Raw genomic sequence first — 19,958 nt, 5'->3', positions numbered from 1 at the left:
CATTCTGTTTGTTTTTCCTCGATGTCCGTGTGGGTGGTGCTGCAGCTGCAGCTGCCCTGATATATGCTGGGGAAGGAAAGTTGTCAGGCAGTTAATAAGCTGACTCTTTTGTGGGCTCCTAGAGCTGTTGTTGCGGCTGCCACTGGAGCAATTTGCAGTTGGCTTAACATGCCTCGTTGGCTGTTAGTTTGATGTTGTCTTTCTGCCTTAAAGTTGCTTCGAGTGCGGGCAAAAGTTCCAAAGCAAATGTTGACAGCCTAAGCACACAGTCAGTCTCCTTCCTACCTCATGCACTTATACACTCCCAACATAAACTCTCTCTCTCTCTCTGTCTGTCTGTCTGTCTGTGTATCTCTGTGTGGTTGTGTCGCTGCTGGGGGTAGATCATTTAATAACCATCCGAATCCGAAATAAAAGTCCAATATGAGACCGTACTCTAATCCCTCTTTGGCTTTTAGCTGCCACAAAACTCGCTTAATGTGCGGGCCGGGAGTCGAGTTTGTTGACAGCTTCTGGCAGCCAGCAAAAAAGTGCCAACGAAAAGTTTTGCATACTTTTTCTGGCGCATTATATATTAATGATACATTTGCCAGCTGTCTGGCTGGTGGATGGTTGCTGACACCCACGGGGCCGGCTACTCTTCTGCCAGTGACTGCTGTGTCCCTGCCGCTAGCTCTTTTCGCAGTCCTGCATCAGTCAGACAGTGGCACATTTTATAATCCACAATGATTGATATGAGAGTAGAGTGTGTGTGCATTATGTGCACTCACTTGAGAGACAAACGCGAAAACAAAGAGGTGCTGCGCCTAAAAGCCAGCCAGACAGCCACACGGAAAATATCGCCACAGTTAAAAATGTCACAGTAAATTCATATTCATTCATTATGTTGAAATCCCCCGCGGGACACTGCGCACAAAGGGTCCATGGGAAAGTGCACAAAAACAGAGGGCCCTCCAAATGGAGATGGAGATGGGCGCCACACACACATGGCACTCTGTGTGCCACAAAAGAGTGTATGTGTGTGTGTGTGTGGGGCAGAGGAAGCTGCCAGAGTGTAGCATTCATTTTCATTAACCCCTTTTTAGGCTCTGTTCTCTAGTCCTCTCCTTTCAGCTGATGTATCACTTTCCTAAATCTCCGGCGCTTCTGGCTTTTGTTATACTATATTACAGAGCAGAGGAGGGTGTACGAGTAGCATAGCCTCTGTCAGAATGCCACAACTTGGAAGCAATTTCGACTTAGCAGAAAGCACAACTTAATGTTGATGGAATACCCAGAAATGATCACGAATAGACAATAGGCTCTTACAGGCTCCGGAATCAGCTTTTCCTCGAAAATGTTGCCGCTTTCTTGTGCTTGGAAGTATTCAAGTTTAAGAGATTACTGTGCGGAGTTCACACAGAATTTGATATTCCATGTGCTATCCATTTTATTGATCAGAGCTTCAGCCAACCCAACCAATACCGTCGGTCTTTAATTGCTTCTCCCGAGGTTTCAGCACAAATAATTGAAATGCAGTGAGGCAGTGAAACGTCTATTTGTGTGAATGTTTGCCAAGCTTAATCATCTGTCGTCTGTCATCTGTGTTGGTGTGTGCGGGTGTGTGTGTGTATGCATATGTATGTTTGTGCCTATGGCTTAGGCACACACGTAATTGCTTAGCAGCTACGCAGGCAAATAGAGAAGGGGAAGAGAATTGGATGTGTACATTCTAGTCAGTCGCAGACGCTATTAACCAATCGAGCGCAAATTTGCCAAACAACACCAGCATCGGGTATCGGTGGGAATATGCAGCGAGCTGTGTGCAGACACCAGGTGGCGGCAATAATTAAATCACTCAGACAGATAACTAAGGCAACAGATGGGAAGGAATGAAGTGTGTGCGGTGCGTCCTTAAAGCGAGTCAAGACTCGTGGAGACACTGCAGCTAATTAACATTTTATGTTGCACAAACGAAATCTTCAGCGTTTTGTGCTTATCTGCGACTCTCATTGAAGTACCCTCCTCCTCCGGGCAGGCAGCTTAAATATTTAATATCCTAATAAACATCCATATGGCATTTCATTAAATACATTATCATAAAAAAGTAAGCCCGTCTACATACGCACACGCGTCCAAACACCCGCCACCCTAAACTCACACGCACTCGAACACTCATAATTTCATTAGCACTGCTGCTGCTCTTCGCTTTGTGAAGTTCTGCTCAAAACTGGGAAAGAGGAAACCAGAAACCAGAAGAACAAGAAAGAATAAACAAGAAAGAGAGCAGAGCCAGCCAAGGATGGAAAAGAAGTGTGAAACCACATCAGAGGCATGTCGGAATTTCATTTTCCTTATTATTGTGGAACGCCAACGAGGGAACCAGAGATGCGAATGCAGCGAAGATAAGATAAATGGCATGGGAACACATAACTCATTCTTTTTTTTTTGTTGTATATTTAAAAGCAAAGAATTAGCATAGATTGTTCGTTCCAACTGCGATTGATTATGGCAGCTGGCAGTGGGAGAGAAATATGTCCCAGCATAGCCAGCGCGGTACCAGGCCCCAGAAAGATTGTCACCGCAGTGGACACACTCGCACTCATTTCCATCTCTAGGCGCTGTGTCAAAAATATGCAAATAATAAGCACGAGCTGCGAAAAGTGAAAAAGGTTGGGAAAGTAAAGCCTCTCAGCGGCGGCTTTGAGCAGCATTTACAAATAATTTCCAGGGCTGAGGGACGACCGGAGAGGAGACCAGATCCCTTTACACATCCTACACTTGTAATCATTTTTTTTTTTTTCATATCTCGCTGCGGCTCCAGCTCCTGCTCCTGCTCCTGCTCCTGACTGGGCCAAAAAGGATTTATTCTCGTGCTTAACTTGGCTTAGCCGACGGTTTTAAATGTAATTAGTATGCATGTTTGCATTTCGTTAGCACTGAAACCGGCGACGCGACAGGCAACCGGCAACTTTTCATTATAAATCACGCAGCAGCAACAGCAGCAGCAACAGCAGCAGCAGCAGCAGGGCCGACGGAGTTTCCTTGCGAGCATAATGATTGCCGAAAAAAAAATGTATTTATATAAATTTTAATTAAAGCCTGTACGCAATATAAAATAAATAAATAAATGCGAATGAAACTGAGACTCTTGCTGGAAGTTTGCTAGAGCTGCAGAGGAGAGCCAGTGGCAGTGGCAGTTCCACTGGCAGTGGTTTCGCTGTTGTTCTTCTTACTTTGACTGATGAAGATTTATGCGGCAAAGTCGAGGTTATTGCTGCGGTTGCCAAGGTGCACGAACCAGACGAGTCGCTTCATGACGCCCTCCGACGAGACATCCTGGATGTGGTTGTGGATGTGGCAATTTGTTTCGAGTGCCGCTCCGTGTCTCATTGGCAACCACGGACGGGCACTGCCAGCCGGGGCAGGGCAGGGCAGGGCAGGGCAGAGAGCTGCCTGTCAGCCACTTACTGCCAACAAACCGCGACAGTGACAAATTCAAAATAATTTCATTTTCTCTTTATTTGCCGTCGATTATTCATGGGACCCGGCCGAAAGTGGCGTTTAATTCAATTTGACAACATCTACAAATTTCCATTTGCCAGTTATGACTTTACAGAAACAGCTGTTGCTATTTCATAATTGAACGGGCTGCTAGAGAGTCCTGCATGCATTCACAGTGCTCCTAAAAGTGCTCACAGGTCACACTGGCTCAATCGAGAAGGCAAAAGGTTCTACGTTAAGTATCCATTTTTCTTTGCTATCTGTCCCAGATACCATCTTAAATATATTTTTGCTAGCCATGTCCATTGGTGATAAAGAACTGCTATCAGTGTGGGCTCTTGTGAAGCATTACCAATATTTGTATGTTTTGTTTTGGAGAAATATATAACCAAAATATAACCTCATTAGAGAGTAGTCCACAGAAAGAACATCACTGTACACCACCGCAGCCCATTCTCAGTGGCTGGTCAGGCAGCTGCTATTAGCGAAAAGCGTACTTTGGAGTGGAAAAGTGTTGGCCAAGCAATTTGGCATTTAGCTTCGGCTCTTTCGAGCCCCTTTTTCTGCCCTTTTTCTGCCGATTTCAGCTCGGCCACTGCAATTTGCAATTTGTTTGCTTTGCCTTGTTTCGGTTTATGTATCTTCCAGCTCTCCCTCTCTCTCTCTCTCTCTCTCTCGCTTGCTTTCTCTGTCAGGGACAGACCTTAATGAATCTGGATTATTAATGTGCGCTCGTATTTCTTCACTTGATTATACATGTAATTTGCGCCCAGTTTTCGCTTTGCCCGCCTCTGTCCTTTTTGCCTTTTGCCTCGGATCCTGCACCATTTGCTCCTTTTCCTTTGCTGTTGTTTGCTGATGTTTTCCTTTGGTTAACATTTCATCATTTCCCATTGTCGGTATCCGTATCAGTAGCCTGTCTCCTGGCCTGACTTGTCCTGTCTTTTCCCTGTCTTGGCCGTGTGCTGAAATGCAAACAAAAACTCGGGGTATCGGAAACAAAGTGGACAGAGGCGCCAGCTTATAAATTAGTGACTGACTCAATTAATGAATGGGCCAAATTAATGGAACCTCTGCGATGCTGAGGCAGCAACCAAAAAACATGAAATGCGAGGCGGAGATACTTCGGGGGCGAACAAAGTATGAGAATCAGGTGGCGCCTGAGCCACCTGAGTGCGCACCAATTTAACATTAAAGCAGTTCCGAGAATTATTTAATTGACTTCAGAAAAAGGTCAGACTTTCAGCGAGTGCCTCGCGAGTGGTAGGGCCAAATGGAATGGCAGGGAAATATTTTTGTAAATCACTTCGGGGACTAACTCGGGGCAAAGTTTGCTGCACTTTGCGAGCACAACAAAATAGTTAATCATTTAAATTGCATCAAGAGGCAGCCATCCAAATGTATTTAGCCGCAGAAAGTATGCCACAGTGCATAAAAAACTCTGTGCAATTCTAATGGCCAGCGGCAATGGCCACAAGGAAGGAGATGGAAGGAGAGATAGAAAGTACACAGAGTACTAGAGATAAGTAAATCATGCAGCAAGAGGAAGCGGGGGAAGAGGTCGGGAACAGAGAAAACAAGTGCGGAAAGGAGGGCGAAAATATATGTAAATAAGCATCGTATTAATCATGGAAAATACTCGCAGCCGTAGCTCCGGCTCCAAAGTGCCGCCTCTTAATGGCCACCAAAGGAGGCAACATTTAAATGCGAAAAGGGAACACAGAAAGGTGTCTTAACTGCATTTTGCCTCTGGCTAAATTTGTTACAGCATTTTGTGCTTGAAGAGCAAAAGTAATTAGTTGTGATATTCAGTACTCGGAAGGGTACTCGTATTTCCTGGAACTCCAGCCGGTTTCTTGGGGCTTCCGAGAAACATGGACCCCTCCCTTTCTTATGCCCCGTTCCTTTTCTGGCCGGGCCTAATGAATAGGAATGTGTCTGCTGCCAGCGAGGGCGATAAACGTTTGTTGTGATTATTTGATTGGAAAGCCATAAAAAGCAAAGACAAGGCAACAACATTTCCGCTTGCATGTGAACATGTGAACATGTGGAACATCCATTACACACACGCATGCACACTGGTGGACAAGGACATACGTCCATGGTGGTTCGTGGCCTCTGGTCCTGGCATTTAATGGTCACTTTTATGGATGCGCACTGCAATGCCTGTCATTGATCGCCCTTTTCGTCAGTCATTAAAATGTTTATGTTTACTTCTCTCACTCTACCAGTCGTCTGGCCAGTCTCCCAGTCTCCCTCAGTTCTTGGCCTAATTGAAGAACTCTTGAGCCAGCCTACATATAGAATTCTGTGCGGTTCGGATTTGGTACGGTTCGCTGGCCTTAATTAGGTTGTAAAACTTTAATTACATCTCCGGGCAATCAGCGCAAATCATTTGGAATTTATACCTATGCACAGTCCCAGTCCCTGACCCTGAACACACCGCAAATTTCACGCAATGTTGTGTGTGGGAAATCTAATTTGAATAGTCGCCGACTGAGTGACAATCAGTGACTGTCCCCCGTCTGCGCATTAATGGAATATTCAATTCTAGCGCCAAGGCGCTGGTCCAGCCTCTGTCCTACGGCTTGAGGTCAGGAAAAACTGTCCGTGCTTTATGGACTCCTTGTTGCGTGATGAAGCTGTGCTTAAAGCTGCTCATTAAAGCTGACTGAGGGGGCTGGGGGGGCTGGGGAAGACCAGCCAGGACAGGCATAGACGAGGCTTCATCTGTGCGTAAAATCGATTTTCTGATATATCAGTAGACACAGGCATTAACATAAACGCGCACAGATATGGACACATGTGTATCCCTCGGATGCTCTGGCTGTGGCTGTGGCAAGGGGCAGACAGAAAAAGCCGTGGGCATAAATTGGATGTGCGCCCTCGACATCGCATACTCGAACAGCTCATCAAAATGCAAAACAAAATGGGCAAAAGTAATTCGCCAACATATCAAGTTATTTATTTTCTAATATTGCCACAAGATGCTCCTTCCTCCCCACTCCGAGCGTCATTTACTTTAATAGTGTGGGAGATTGGGAGTGTCTGTGGGAGATGTGCGATGGGCGATGGGCGATGGGAGAGCCCAGAAACTTATTTCATCAAAGTTGTCTGCTCATTTATGAGCATTTTCGCTACATTTCACAATTCCATGGGATTTTCCAATTTTAAACCTCGCTTTCATGTGGCTTTCCGTCAATTTGGTGCTTGACAACGCTGCACAGAGTTGTACTGACAGTACTGACAGCTGAGTGGAAACCGCAAAACGTTTTTGCCCCACATATAATTAAGCAAACTATTCAAATATGACGCATACGCCATGTGGTGGAGCATCAATTAGCGATGCTGGGCAAGCAAACATAAATCTGGTGCTGCGCACTCGCCACGTTGTCGTGACTGATTCGAGTTGCCTGCCTGCTATAGTTGACAAATTTAATTAAATTTCCTTTGCTCCTCCACAAAACTCTTGTGTCGCCCGCACATGCTATTGGGCATCTCTTGGAGCGTTTTTTTTGTTGGTTGTTTTGACTCAAGGCCGTTTGTCGGTTTCAATTGAGTAATTCAACAGTAATCCCTCGCCTGCACTCAATTCTTTTGGCCAAGTTAACATGGACTTAAAACAGGCACTAAGTGTGGTGGGCCCAATTTTATTGCCGTTTAAATGGTGACGTTTTTGTGGCTTCGACCATTTGCCTGGGCATTTGTTATGCACAGCAGGGGACGCACAATAGTGGCAATCCGTTATTTAATATGCATTTGATGTTCGCTTTCCTTGCCGGGGCATTTATTATTCTCAAATGCGAATTGATTAGCTCATAATTACTGCACTTAGGGTGTGCTTGATTAACATTTAAACGCTCAACCCGGTTCGAATTTGTCTGACAATTTGTAAATTATTAAACTAATTGCCAGTCGCTGCGGTGCTGAATGCCACCAATCCTTTTGTTCCCGCCGCACAAACAAATCGGACAGCAGCAAGGCCAGCTTTTGTGTGCAGATCCATTGTTTCATTTCGGAATTGATTTCTGATAGCTATACCCAATCTGGTGCTGGGTCAGCCGCCACTATCCCTGATCTGACGAACACCAATGCTCAACATCTGGTGGAAAGATTGGGGCCAACAAAGGTATTGCCAATGCCATGGCAACTGCTGCAAGCACCTAATAAGCTTTGGACTTACGTCGAACCAGCGCACACCAGAGGGTTAAATGAGGCATGCCTTCTTGGCTGTGTTTGCGGCAAGCGAGATGGAGTTCAATTAGTGGCCTGAACAAAGCCAAGTGGCAAATGAGCTGCACTTGTGCTTCTAGATGTTGTTCTTGTTCTAGTTTCTGTGCCACTGCGACCCCTGCCACTAGCGCCCTTGGTGTCGCTGTCACTCTCGCTGTTCGTTGCGTAAGTTTTCGGCAGGTGGAAGGAGGTGGGTTTGGGCTTGGGCTGGTGCTTGGGCTGGTGCTTGGGCTGCCTGCTAATTTCCAACTCCCGTGGCATATTAGTTGACATTGCCTGGGAAATGATGTGGAAAATTATGCGGAGCATGCCCCATGCAAATTATGATTGTGTTGATTATGAGGCATTAAAGCTAAACGAAGCAAAGACTTTACTTTGTTTTCGAGCAGCAGGCTGAAAGCAGGAATTAGCATACAGATTCCCATTGGCAACTATAAAGGGGAGAGTGGTGACTGCCAACTGCCAACTGCCAACTGGCGACTGGCGACACATTTGAAGACTTAAAGTTTTCCGTTTCCTTTTGTGGCCTGGCTGCTCGGCTGCCTTCGTTGGGAATAAAATTACAAAGGGCTCCTGGAATGGCATACTCTTAGGCACTTTTATGAGTGCTAACAAGCTCATAGAGCACAGAGAACCCTCAGACCAGGTCAGACCTGGCTGCCACACCACAACACATCAGCCAGGCCCCTTCTTTTCATACCATGCCATGCCATGCCATGCCATGCCATGCCATTCCGGAGTGAAGACATTAGCAGTGAGCCGGGGCAAAGTAACCCAAAAATGAAGTAGAGCCCCGGCACAAAGGAATCTAAGGGCAACGAAACTGAAAATGCCAAGAACCCAGCACCAGCAACAGCAACAGCAACAGCCACATTCCACTCCACCCAGAGGCTGAAGGAAAAATGCCGTCATTTGCATGCATTGTCAGGCCTGGGCCTAGGGTCGGGGAGCTGCTGCTGCTACTACTACCAAAAAAAAAAGGTCAACTTGGTCCCCAAATTGGCACAATAGTTGCGTAGGTGTCGAATTTGTGACCGGACTATGAATAAGCTGCCGTTCGTTCGGGCTGATGGAGGCTGACAGTTTTCTTGGCTTTTTTCGAGACTGTTTTTTCCCTCGGCAAACATATTTATTTGCACACTTCCATTCGGTGTAGTCGTTAAGCGTTCATTGTGTCATGTCCCCTACACATAGTGACCCTGCTCCAGCAACAACAACAACAACAACAGCAGCAACATGACCCACAACAATGATACTCAATGCAAATTGAATGGGAGACGGGACGGGACGGGACAGCCAGTGAGCCAGGCAGCCCGGGGTAGCCAGGAATCTTACGAGGTGGCGGCATGAACTGTGACGCAACTTGTTGACTTCTGAGAATCGATAGACTCCGAGAGTCGTACATTAACTTGAGAGTTTTGTAGGCAGATATGTTTACGTTGCAACCTTTAAAGTGCCAGCTCACTGGGGCGGCATATTAAAGAGCATGACGAGGCGCCATCGAATCGGAGCATCAATTCCGGCGAACACGAAATCCCCTCTACCACTTTCAAGCAGTAAAAACATATGGAATACATAAGGAATATGTAAAACAGCTCAAGTGGAAGATGAAGAGCCAATCAATTTGCATTTACATTCGACTGATTTCCATGGAAAGGTTTAACCTCAACTCAACCAACGAGGAAAACATGCGTTCAGACTCTGCCTGACTCTGACTCTGAATCTGCATTTGTTTCATGTGAAAATATTCATGGAACTGTTGCAAAAATGACGCACAAATATAATTTGTTATTCCCTTTTAGTTTTTACTATGGAATCATGGGTGCAGGATCTGTTCCGGCTCATATGGATATTGATATTAAATAAAGCACGCATGAACGGGATTGCATAATTCAAAATAACAACAGAGCCCTGTCCCGATTGCAGTTGGATTCCTTTGTGGAATGGAAAGGTTTGGCCTTTGGCCTGCAATATAATTTGTATCGCTCGGCACTTGGTCCTGTACGAAACCATTAAATGGGAAATTATTGCTGTCATTTACAAACACTTCAGAAAGAGAACATTTTTACTTAATCTCGTTTTCGCTGGAAAATGTATTACGTTTTCATTCAGCAGGGGCAAATGCCGCGAAAAATGTTCAATAAATGTTGGTGCCATTCATTACAATTTGAAACGCCAGAGTTTTGGTTTGCGAAATTACAGAGACCCAACAGTAGGGGCAGGAGTATAGGGTGGGGAGCAACTTGTTTGGTTTATTTTTTTGGCAGCGGCAGGGGCAGGGGCAGGGGCTTATCCTGTCATTCTGTCAGACATTCAGCATGTGCAAATTCATGCCCGACGAATAAACGAATCAGCTACGTGGCCGCAAGGATTCCGCCAGCTCCTTCGAATCTGAGCCACAGTCTGAGTCGAGTCCATTGTCTCGCTAAGAGAGGAGAGAGGATGTCTGCGACAGCAACGGCAAACTGCAAATGCAGTAAATCCACTTTTAAGGCTTGTGTAAGGCTCAACGCAAAGAAGAAACGCAAGAAAGACAAAAGTCAGTGAAAGATTTGCGGCAATGGAATGGAAATGTGAATGGGATTGCGAATGGGGACTATGGCAGCTCCCCTTGTCGCTGTTGTTGCTGCTGCCAGTTGCCAGTTGCAGTTGAATATTTTACGCACTGATTAAAGCACACGAAACTTTGCCATTTGCATTCCCCTCCATTCGGAGCGAGAGTTTTCCCTGCGCGTGCATATTAAATGAGATTCTTATCTGGTTCTTTTTTGTCTTGCTGCTGATGCTGAGTTTTCTTGTAAGTTGTTTACCCTGTCGGCGAGAACTTTTGCAGTGTTAATGTGCACCAGCCAGCTGCCAGTAAAGTTGAGTTGAAAGGAGTGGAGTGGAGTGGTGTGTCGTGTGGGAAAAGGCTTCATAAATATCGGCGGCTAATGAGCAGCCGCCGTCGCTGCAGGATGTCTAGACACGGCTTAGGCCAAACGGGACAATAAGCTGCAATCTCTCGGCGCAAATAAAAATCCCATAAAAATCACTCATACGCATTCCGCGTACCCCGCCAACCCGCTAGCCCGCTAGCCCGCTTGCGACTGCTAACCTAATTTGTTGCGAGCGTCTTTCAGGCGACACCAACAAAAGAGACCTACGCCAGTTGTCGTGGCAGTGGCTAAGGACTGTCCCCTGCGCTGTCGCCTCCTATCGACCAACGGCAAAAACGGCCAATAAAATGGGCTAAATTATGAGCAAAAGAGATACCGCACTCGCATAGAAATTGACCAAACGGCAATGGCCTAGAGGGCAAAGTTCTTAGCTGCTGGCATTTTGTTAAATTAAATCAGAGCTGCTGCCTGCAAACAAAAACCCCATACTCTCTGCGCGTATTCCCTCTCCGAAATGAGGGACATAATCATGAAAAAGTCGGCCATAACAACAGCAGCAGCAGCAACATACACAGATAGCCGTAAAAGCGACGCCCAGAAGTCTGCAGTAGTTTTTCTGTGTGAGGCTGTGTGTGTTTTTGTGTGTGTTGATTCTAGCCGGAAATCGAGGGTTCCTCGAGGGTATATTGTGTCTTTGTGAAACCGTTTCCAAAACGAATAATTTCGAATAATTACTGCAGCGAAAATAAATCAAAGTTCACTTTGCAAAGAGCACGACTAGTGGGTATCCCGAAGTCGGAATCCAAAATGAAGGCACTCTTACTTGTTTGTTTTGCTGCATGGCCCACTGCCTTAACTTTTGCCCTCACACACAGCCACATCTGTATCTATATCTATGTATATGTGTGGTAGTGGTACGAGGACGAGAACGAGTATTGTTTCCTCGTTTCCAGTTTCACTTGGGGGAAAGTTCAATGCCTGCCACACAATACAATTTTGGTATTGGCCCTCGACGAGCCACCGCCCCAGCAGTTTTTGCACTTCTGAATGTCATTTTTGCATTTCTGCTTTGAAGTCAGGCGGAAAATGTTCAAGGCAGCGGTGGTCTTTGCCTCTTTGGCAAACTTAAAGAAAATTCAAACAAAGCAAAGCAAGTGGACAAATAGAAAGTTTTGCCAAGATACAAATCAATGCCAGGACTTGCTCATTGTCCAGTCAGCTCTGCTCACTCGAGTTGATTTCTCGTCTGCAAAAACACCCAAAACTATGTCAGTGGTGCCGATGGCTCTGGCGCTGGCATAACTTTAAGTGGTTCATCTGTGCCTCACTCAATGCTGATTGCTTTGAGCTCAATCTGGGTATTCAATCAGCACGCAATTAGCCGGCTGCCATGTAACAGAGCCCGGGGAACCAGTCACGACTGACCAGCCCTAACTGCGTGGGTGTGTATTTGCGTGTGGCGGCATATCGGTGGTGTAATTAATCAACACTATGTACAGCATTGACAGAGGGCTTCTTGATGGGTTGTGGGTGTCCTCTGCGATCCTCACACAAGTATCGTTTTACGCTCTGACTGTTCCTGTCGCTCGTATCTGTGGCAACTCTCGTTACTCATACGTCATGTTCTTCGTTCGCATTCCCGCATTCTCATTGGCATTCGCGGGCATAATTTATGGGTTGGCAGGACGTCTAGGCCATAAATTAATTGTCGCGCCTAAGTGCGCACAATGTCTGAGAGGGCTCGCATCGACGGAACGGAGGCAAACTTAATAGAAAATTGCCAGAGCAGTTCTCTTGCGCTTCATCCTCCTGCTGTTTCCGTTCCCATAGAAGGAGAACGAGAGGGAGAGAGTAAGAGTGAGAGTGAGAGAGAGAGAGAGAGAGGGAAGTGAAATATGGCCACAGGCCAAATGCTGGCGACTGGCCTGCAATATGCCAATGATAATTGCTCGAACATTACACATACGCTCGCCGTGTGGTGGGCACTTTACAGTTTCATCTGCGCCATTAAGTGTAATCAATTTTTCGAAAAGGAAAAGGCCAGCAGTAGAGGTAGAGAGAGAGAGAGAGAGAGAGAGGAGGAGAAGAGAAAGAGAATTTTATTGGCGGGTTAACCAATATTGGATTGCATTTACAAACAATAAAGCAGCTGAAATTGTTTTCGCAATTGCAGCAGCAGCAGCAGCAGCAAACGGATCGATTTCGATGATGAAGTACGCCCAACGTGAATGTGGATGTAAATGCCGGCAGCTAGAAAATAAGATTCTGTGCTCGGATTAATGTCTGTATTTAAGTGAAGCACACTTTGTGTGTGCTGCTGTGGCTTCAGCTTCTGCTGAGCTCAGCTGGAATGCTGCCCCAAATGTGGGAACTTGCCAACGCCAGCAGTTGCTGGCTGGTTCGTGTGTGTGCGTGTGGCACACTCAAGCTTCCAGCATGTGGTTCCCACAAGGAGCTATAGTCGAAGCTCCTCGATGATATCACCTCTGGGGGTGTTGCAATCTCTCTCTCACCTCTGATTGTGCAAGAGCGAGAGCGAGAGCGTGGGCTTAAACCGATTTCAGATAATTTCTGAGTTTTATTTTCCATCTGTGTAACGATCTCGACGAAGCGTTTACGAGACACATCCGTCACTTGTAGCAGCATTCAGCAGTCGTTTATCTGATTTCGTTTCCGATTTTCGTTCACTTTATGTTTTTTTTTGTTTTTTTTTTTGGATTTCCCCCCACTGCCTGACATGTGTGGCGCATGCAAATGTAAGCCGGGGGCGGTTTTTAAATAAGGCCGTGGCCCTGGCGGTGGCGGTTCATCTTTGCAACATTTTCATGGGTTTTTATGCTCATTGAGATGCGACAGGGTCGGGCGACAGTTTCTGGGGATGTCAAGAATCGCAGCTTGAATCATTTGATTGCCCAAGTTGTCGCCTCATTGTGAGTCATGGTTGCCTAGTTTTAATAGTTTCGCCCGATTTGTATGCGTATTTGTATTTAAGCATTCATATAGGGGCACACCACATCCAGACTCCAGCAGAAAAATAATCATAAATTCCAAATGTGCCACCAATAATGCCAACTGAGTGATGGAATGGAAATGGAGCAAAGCCAAGCAGATCGAGGCAGACATCGTTGGCCATAAAAATGGCGACGCTCGAAAAAGAACGTTTCCCCCACACTCAGACCTCGCAGAGGGAGGGATAGTTTGCTCTGTGGCTTACTCCACTGGCATAAAAAATACTCACCCAAAAAACAAGACACAAGCGAAGTCAGCTTACTCCCCTTTGGCCCCGCTCCGTCTCTGATTACTTTGAGCATATTCTGCTGGAACTTGGCTGATTGCACTGCCTTGGGGATGGGTTGGAAAAAACTATTGAAAATATCGAAAGATGCTCGCTAATTGTATGCCGAATTCCGAGCTAAGGGGAAGGATTCTTGGGAATTATAGTCACGTATATTTGCTAATTTGCCACTGAATCGGATTGAATTTGCCCGAGCACAGAGCAGCAGGCAGCGTTGCAATTCGCTAAGCAAATATTTATGGCTGGTTGCCACTGAAATACCGACCCGTTCTACGCCAAAACGGAAACACTTTCGAGCATAATCGATAGCTCAGCATATATTTAAGGAAGCTCCAGCTGGCTCTGGCTCAATCACTCTCTTTGTAGCCCCTCCCCTCCTCGACGCACCGCACTGACGTCTAGACAGTTTTGTGCCAAGTCAAGCAGGACGAAGGAAGCCCCTGCTGGGTGCATCGTCTACTGCCACACTGCCACTCAATGCTTTAGTGCGATGTCAGTGCAACTTAACCTTAAGTGCCCGGGATCACGAACAATCCAAAGGATTCTCGACGTTCCACTTGGCTTCAGCAAATGTGCTGTGAGTGGAGACTCAATAGAGATTAAGCAGCGAGCAAATATTCACCTTCGACTGCATTTCACGCTCAATTAATGTGCCCATCGACACTAAACAGTCAGCCATTCGATCATTTTTTGTTGTTGGACGAAATTTGAGCTGAGGCCGTTCGACATGGATTACCTCCATAAATATTCATATGCCTTTCGCGCGCCTACCCACAACCGCAACATTTTCCACAACATTTGCTAATTTTCGGGTTAAAAAGTCGACAAATATTTTTGGTCCTTCGACCGCAGACGAGGCTGGGAGGCCATGCATCATGCATCATTTGCGTTCGCGGGTGTGTTGAACACTTTTGATTAAGCGGCCATCCAGAGCCCAGGCGAGAATCCGACAGCAACCAGCTGCTGCTCTGGCGTTCTAGTGCTCCCTCGTTATCAAATGTCACAGTGGGCCCAGGGCAAACAAGCAAACAAGCAAACAGGCACAGAGCAAACACCAAATTGGAGTCATCGACAGGCTGCTGTGGAAGGCATTCCCGAGCAGCCGCATCGTTAATTTTCACAGCATGAGCAAATTTTCCGTGCATAAACTTAAAATTAGCACAGGGCATGCCAGAGCGGGTTTGGGGATACATTTTTGGATCAAAATCTCTCCCGTTTCTGGCATAAATTGCATGCTCGCTGATAAACAATAAATTAAGTTCTGTTTCATGCCACCACTTGCCATTCCCACACGCGTGGAACGCTGTTTATGCCCCTCGCACGCAAACGTGCAACATTGCTAAGCTAATTTTCGGTCGCCTGTGATACCTCTGGGTCTGGGGCTTAGGTGGAGAGCGTAGAGTATCTACGGGTCCTGTCTGCAGATAGCTCTATTGAGTAGATATGAAATGACGGTTGCTGAAATAATCATATGGCAATGCCGCGAATGTTCCCTAAATATGTTTTTGGTTCACTCCAGGTGAGGGCAGCAGCTATTCGTCGGGCGTAGGCAACTTTTTCCCGATGCTCCTCTTACAGTATTATCTGTGTCGAAATATTTTGCATATTGCCAGAAAATGGAGCGCCGCACGTACGAAAATGTTGCGGGCTCGCATTAAATCTAACTTTGCGATGGAAATTTTTCAAAAAAAAAGAAAGTAAATCGCAAAATTTGTCAAGTCTTCAGCAAGCAACACCCACCAGCTACCAGCTACCAGCCACATCCCCCTCATTGTGGCCGCCCCCCACTGCTGTGGTGGCGTCGATTCATGTTTTCACGTTCCTACGCATGCGGAAAAAGTTTGCGTATGTTTTCCCGCTGCCTGTGTGTGCATGTGCCCTGTGCGTGCGCCTGGCAAAAGTTTTCGCTTCTCTTTTTTTGGCGCGTGCGGAAACGGAAATGTGCAACAGCAGTTTTTCTCCTTCGGCAGGGCATGGAGCACCGTTTGATTCCTTACTGCCAGTCGAAGCTTGGCACGAAGTTCGATAAACTGACGCCAGCCAGCAGGAACTCGAAACTCGTCTCGTATCGCCTCATTCAATTATTCCTATTCCAGTCGGCTGCATGTGATCTACGACGATTTGTTCGTCGCTTTGATGTGAGCAAAGTTTTCGCCACCCAACTTTCCGTCCTCCTTCTTTTCGTATTGATGAACTTACTTAGGCCCCTTTCCCTCTGCTCCTTGGTCGTTATCTAACTTGGCTTTTACCGACTGCAGCATACAACTTTTTGGCTCTGCATGGACAACTTTTTCCTCCCTCCATTAACATGCGAGAAGTGCGTTGATGGCCGGAAAACCTCTTTGCTGTCATAATTAGCCCTTCGCTCGTCTATGCGCATAATAAAGAATAAAATAAAGGATGGCTCTTATAATGTATTCAAACGCCAACAGGTGTACATCAGACAACGCTACCAATAGATTTTCCCATCAACAAAATGTGTATTTTTACTTACATTTTACCAATTATATGGGAAATATTTGATCTAAATATGCATCGTATTCAAGATAAATATATTTGCCACGAATTTAATATCTCACATTGATTTTTAGGTTTTTTTAAGCTACTTTTTTACTTAAAAAGCAAATATTTAATTGAAATAAAAATGTTTTTTCTCATTTTTACCATAACATGAAGCCGAAAAAATACAAACTGTAATTTTAAAAAATATTTTACTGAGAATATTTCATGTTTTTTTGGAGAGATCCCTGCTGAGCGCCTTTAATTCTGTAAATTCTTTTGGGTAGACAAGACAAACCCATCCATGTCTATGCTTGAACAAAGGACTTGATCGATTTTCAAGTCTTTTCCAGCAAAAACTCAGCATTTAGGTGCCAGGGCCGCTTCCATCAAACAAATGCCAAAAGAAATAAAAAGCGAAATATAATTGTTTGTTGAGGATTTTTTGTGCCATATACTCTCACACACACACACACACACACATGTGTGTGTATCCCGCCCCCACCTATCCCCCGCTACATCCGTTTGTTGCTTTTATGCTTGTGTGTGTTTTTTGAGCAGAGTTTTTATGCGAATTTTATTACTTTTCAGTTTCAGTTAGGGCTTTGGCTGCCACCAAAGCAAGTTGTGGTCGGGGGGCATTTGAATGCTCTGCTAAAACCAACAACACAATACGTTGCCCCGTACGTATGTGCCAATGAAAATGGAAATAAATTTCCATTTGGCACAAGCTTTTATGCCGCTATGTATGCTACATCCATCTGAATCTGCTCCTCTTTCCAGGCTCCAGCGCTGCTATTGCCCCCACGCCGCCCACTACCACGACCACCACCATCTCGCCCTCGAATCTGCTGCCCTACTTCGACTTTGACGTGCCGCGCAACTTGACCGTAACCGTCGGCCAGACCGGCTTCCTCCACTGCCGCGTGGAGCGGCTGGGCGATAAGGACGTAAGTACACTGCAGCAACAAATAATGCTGAGCGAGAAGCTATCGTTAAAATACAGATTTTAAGATACATAATACCTACATATGTACATAAGCAATGTTTACATCAAGTCAAAGAGAATTAAGCATCGTTAAGACGCTTTTTTGTTGCTTTGTTTTCTTTGTTAATGGAACGGGCATTTATTATTATTTTATTACGAACGTTTTTGGCCATGTGGAGTATATACAATTCCTGCAAGAAACTCTCTTTATTTTCGTTCGGTGTATTTTTGCAATTTTTACAATCGATATTTGAGTTCTGCGGTGGATTTAGAGGCGCAAAATACCCTAGAATATTCTTCGATATTCTTTGCTAATCTTTATAGATCGAACGTTTCGCTTCACTTCTAAATAATCATGAATTGTGGATCTGAGTAGTATTTGCATACAAATGAAATAATTAACAAAACACTTTGAAAGACTTTTCACAATTTCAAGAGTTAATGGGCAAACGGGCAGGCAGGCAATAGGGGAATGGAAAAAGAGAGCATATGGAAACTGTGCCAGATACTCGTAGATGAAAATTCCGCCAGGGATTTGCAGGCACTCAATCATTCTGGCCGTGATTGCCTAAGCATTGGGGTCCACAGTCCGCAGTCCGCAGTCCGCAGGCAAATGATTGAAGGTCGCTGTGGGTTGTTAACCCTTCACAACGAGCACTGACGTTGCCAGGGCCTAATATGTCAACATGGGCAGCACGTTAGGTGGGCGTCCTGCCCGGTTCCGTGCTTAGCCAGGCTTAGCCCCTGGCCGTGGCCATACCAGGCGCCGGCTCACAGTGCTCCAAAGTGGTGACAGTGCGTCCAATCATTCAAAATTCAAACACTGAACGGAGGCTCCCTTGACTCCATCCGGCCCTCGAACCAGTACCAGTGTGCATTAGCCAACAGGACTCGTGCTGTTATTAGATGATGCCAGAGTGATAGAGAGGCAGATACGGAGAAGTACAGAGAGAGAGAGAGAGAGAGAGAGAGAGAGAGAGAGAGAGAGAGAGAGAGAGGGAGTGTGAGGGGGGAGAGAGGCTTAGACTAAATTACTGGGTGATTTGGAGGCTGCACTCGAGGTGGGAGAAAAATTGCCAAACAAGACAGGCGACAACTGAGCAACGTCCTGTGGGTGTTGCCACGGCACAGGCATGGGCGTGTCCCTGGCCTTAACGAGTTTCCCCCCAAGCACACACACACACAAACACACAAACACACACCGACGCACCGGCTAAAGGAAAATGACTAATTTATGAGCCATCAATCACGTGACTGCCTATGCCATCAGCCATTTTGTGGCAGCAGCACCAGCTTCTTCTGACTCCAGCCTCGTAGCCTCGTGGCTCGTGCTGCTATCAGCTTTAATTTCCTCGCCTTTATGGGGTGAAGGGGATGAAAGACAGGAAACGGAAGTTGTGCGGCTCGAAGGAAGCCGGCAAAAGCAAAGTGCAGGCACCGACACGCACAGCCACGAGCAGAAACCGGAAGAGCAACCAGAACAGCTGCATCATCAGGTCCGGACTTAATAGAAGTCCGCTCATTGGGAAAGTTCATTAAAAGCATTGAAACTAAATTAAACAAATGACACGCAAACACCGCCTTGCCACTTGCCACTCGCCACTTGCCACCTGCCACATTTCTCCTCTCCTTCTGTCTGGCTCTTGTCATTGCCGTTTTAGTTGCCGGTACCCTCGGCCTGCTTGGCCTTGCTCTCGCTCTGCCGGGCACTAGCGTCAGCAATCGATTCCACTGTGGCTGCAATAGCGGCAGCCAGCATGGCGCTCTCCATGCGCTTGCCCCACTGGCGGGCGGACTGGCCCTCGGGCTGCTCCTCCTCGCTAGATGTGGATGGCATAGAGATTCCGGCCACGTGCGTCTGCAGCTCGTGCTGATCGTGATGGGTAATCATGGAGGCGGAAAGCGAGCCAGAGTCCACCACCAAGCGCTGCAGCCGATTCGGGTTGGGAAAGGGTCGCCGGTTCTCCAGAATCAGTTTGATGTCCCTTGCAGACTGCCACCAGCTGGAGGACGAGGATGGGTGTATGTATGGTAGATATGTATGTATAGACGTGATGACGGATCTACTCACCGATACCAAGGCGTCAGTTGGGACTTGACGAGCATGAAAATATTGGCAGAATAGACTGTTATCTGTGGTAGGCAGAGGCACAAGGCAGTGGCAAAAGCCGATTAGAGGCTAGAGGATTAGAGGCTGGTAGCAAAGCGCTCTCACCGTCATGAACAAAAAGAAGAGCATCCAGGACTTTGTCCAGAGCTTGCTTATGGCCCAGGACTGGTTGTTCATGCCATAGTACTGGATGCCCACCAGCAGGGTGCCAATGATCCCAAAAGCCACCAGAGTGAGCAGCGAAAACATCTGGCAGTCCTCCTGCAGGGCCCGTCGGCTCATGGCACGCGAATACCAAATTCGCAGCGACTGCAGACAGGAGTACCTACATCATGTGGGAGTATGCCGATGCACAATTACAATCAGAAACAGAAACAGAAACAGAAAGAGAGTAGGAGTCAGAATCAGAGTCCCAGTAAACCACTGGCAAAGACAGGGCTCGCAATTAGCAGGGGGGGGGGGGGGGGGGGG

The 19,958-nt window shown here is 46.5% G+C and overlaps 1 protein-coding gene across 1 annotated transcript in view; it reads left to right on the top strand.

Moving 5' to 3' along the window:
• LOC117587449 (zwei Ig domain protein zig-8) overlaps positions 1–19,958 on the top strand; it is a 47,291-nt gene that overhangs the window by 9,413 nt on the left and 17,920 nt on the right. The window contains exon 2 of the mRNA XM_034278155.1: positions 17,173–17,339. Coding sequence (XP_034134046.1) covers positions 17,173–17,339 — 167 coding nt within the window. The remainder of the gene's footprint in view (positions 1–17,172; positions 17,340–19,958) is intronic.

The sequence above is a fragment of the Drosophila guanche genome, unplaced genomic scaffold (assembly GCF_900245975.1).
Source record: "Drosophila guanche unplaced genomic scaffold, DGUA_6, whole genome shotgun sequence".
In the NCBI taxonomy this organism is placed as follows: Eukaryota; Metazoa; Arthropoda; class Insecta; order Diptera; family Drosophilidae; genus Drosophila; species Drosophila guanche.
The sequence above is the reverse complement of the archived record's forward strand: the minus strand, read 5'-3'. Positions and strand labels throughout refer to the sequence as shown.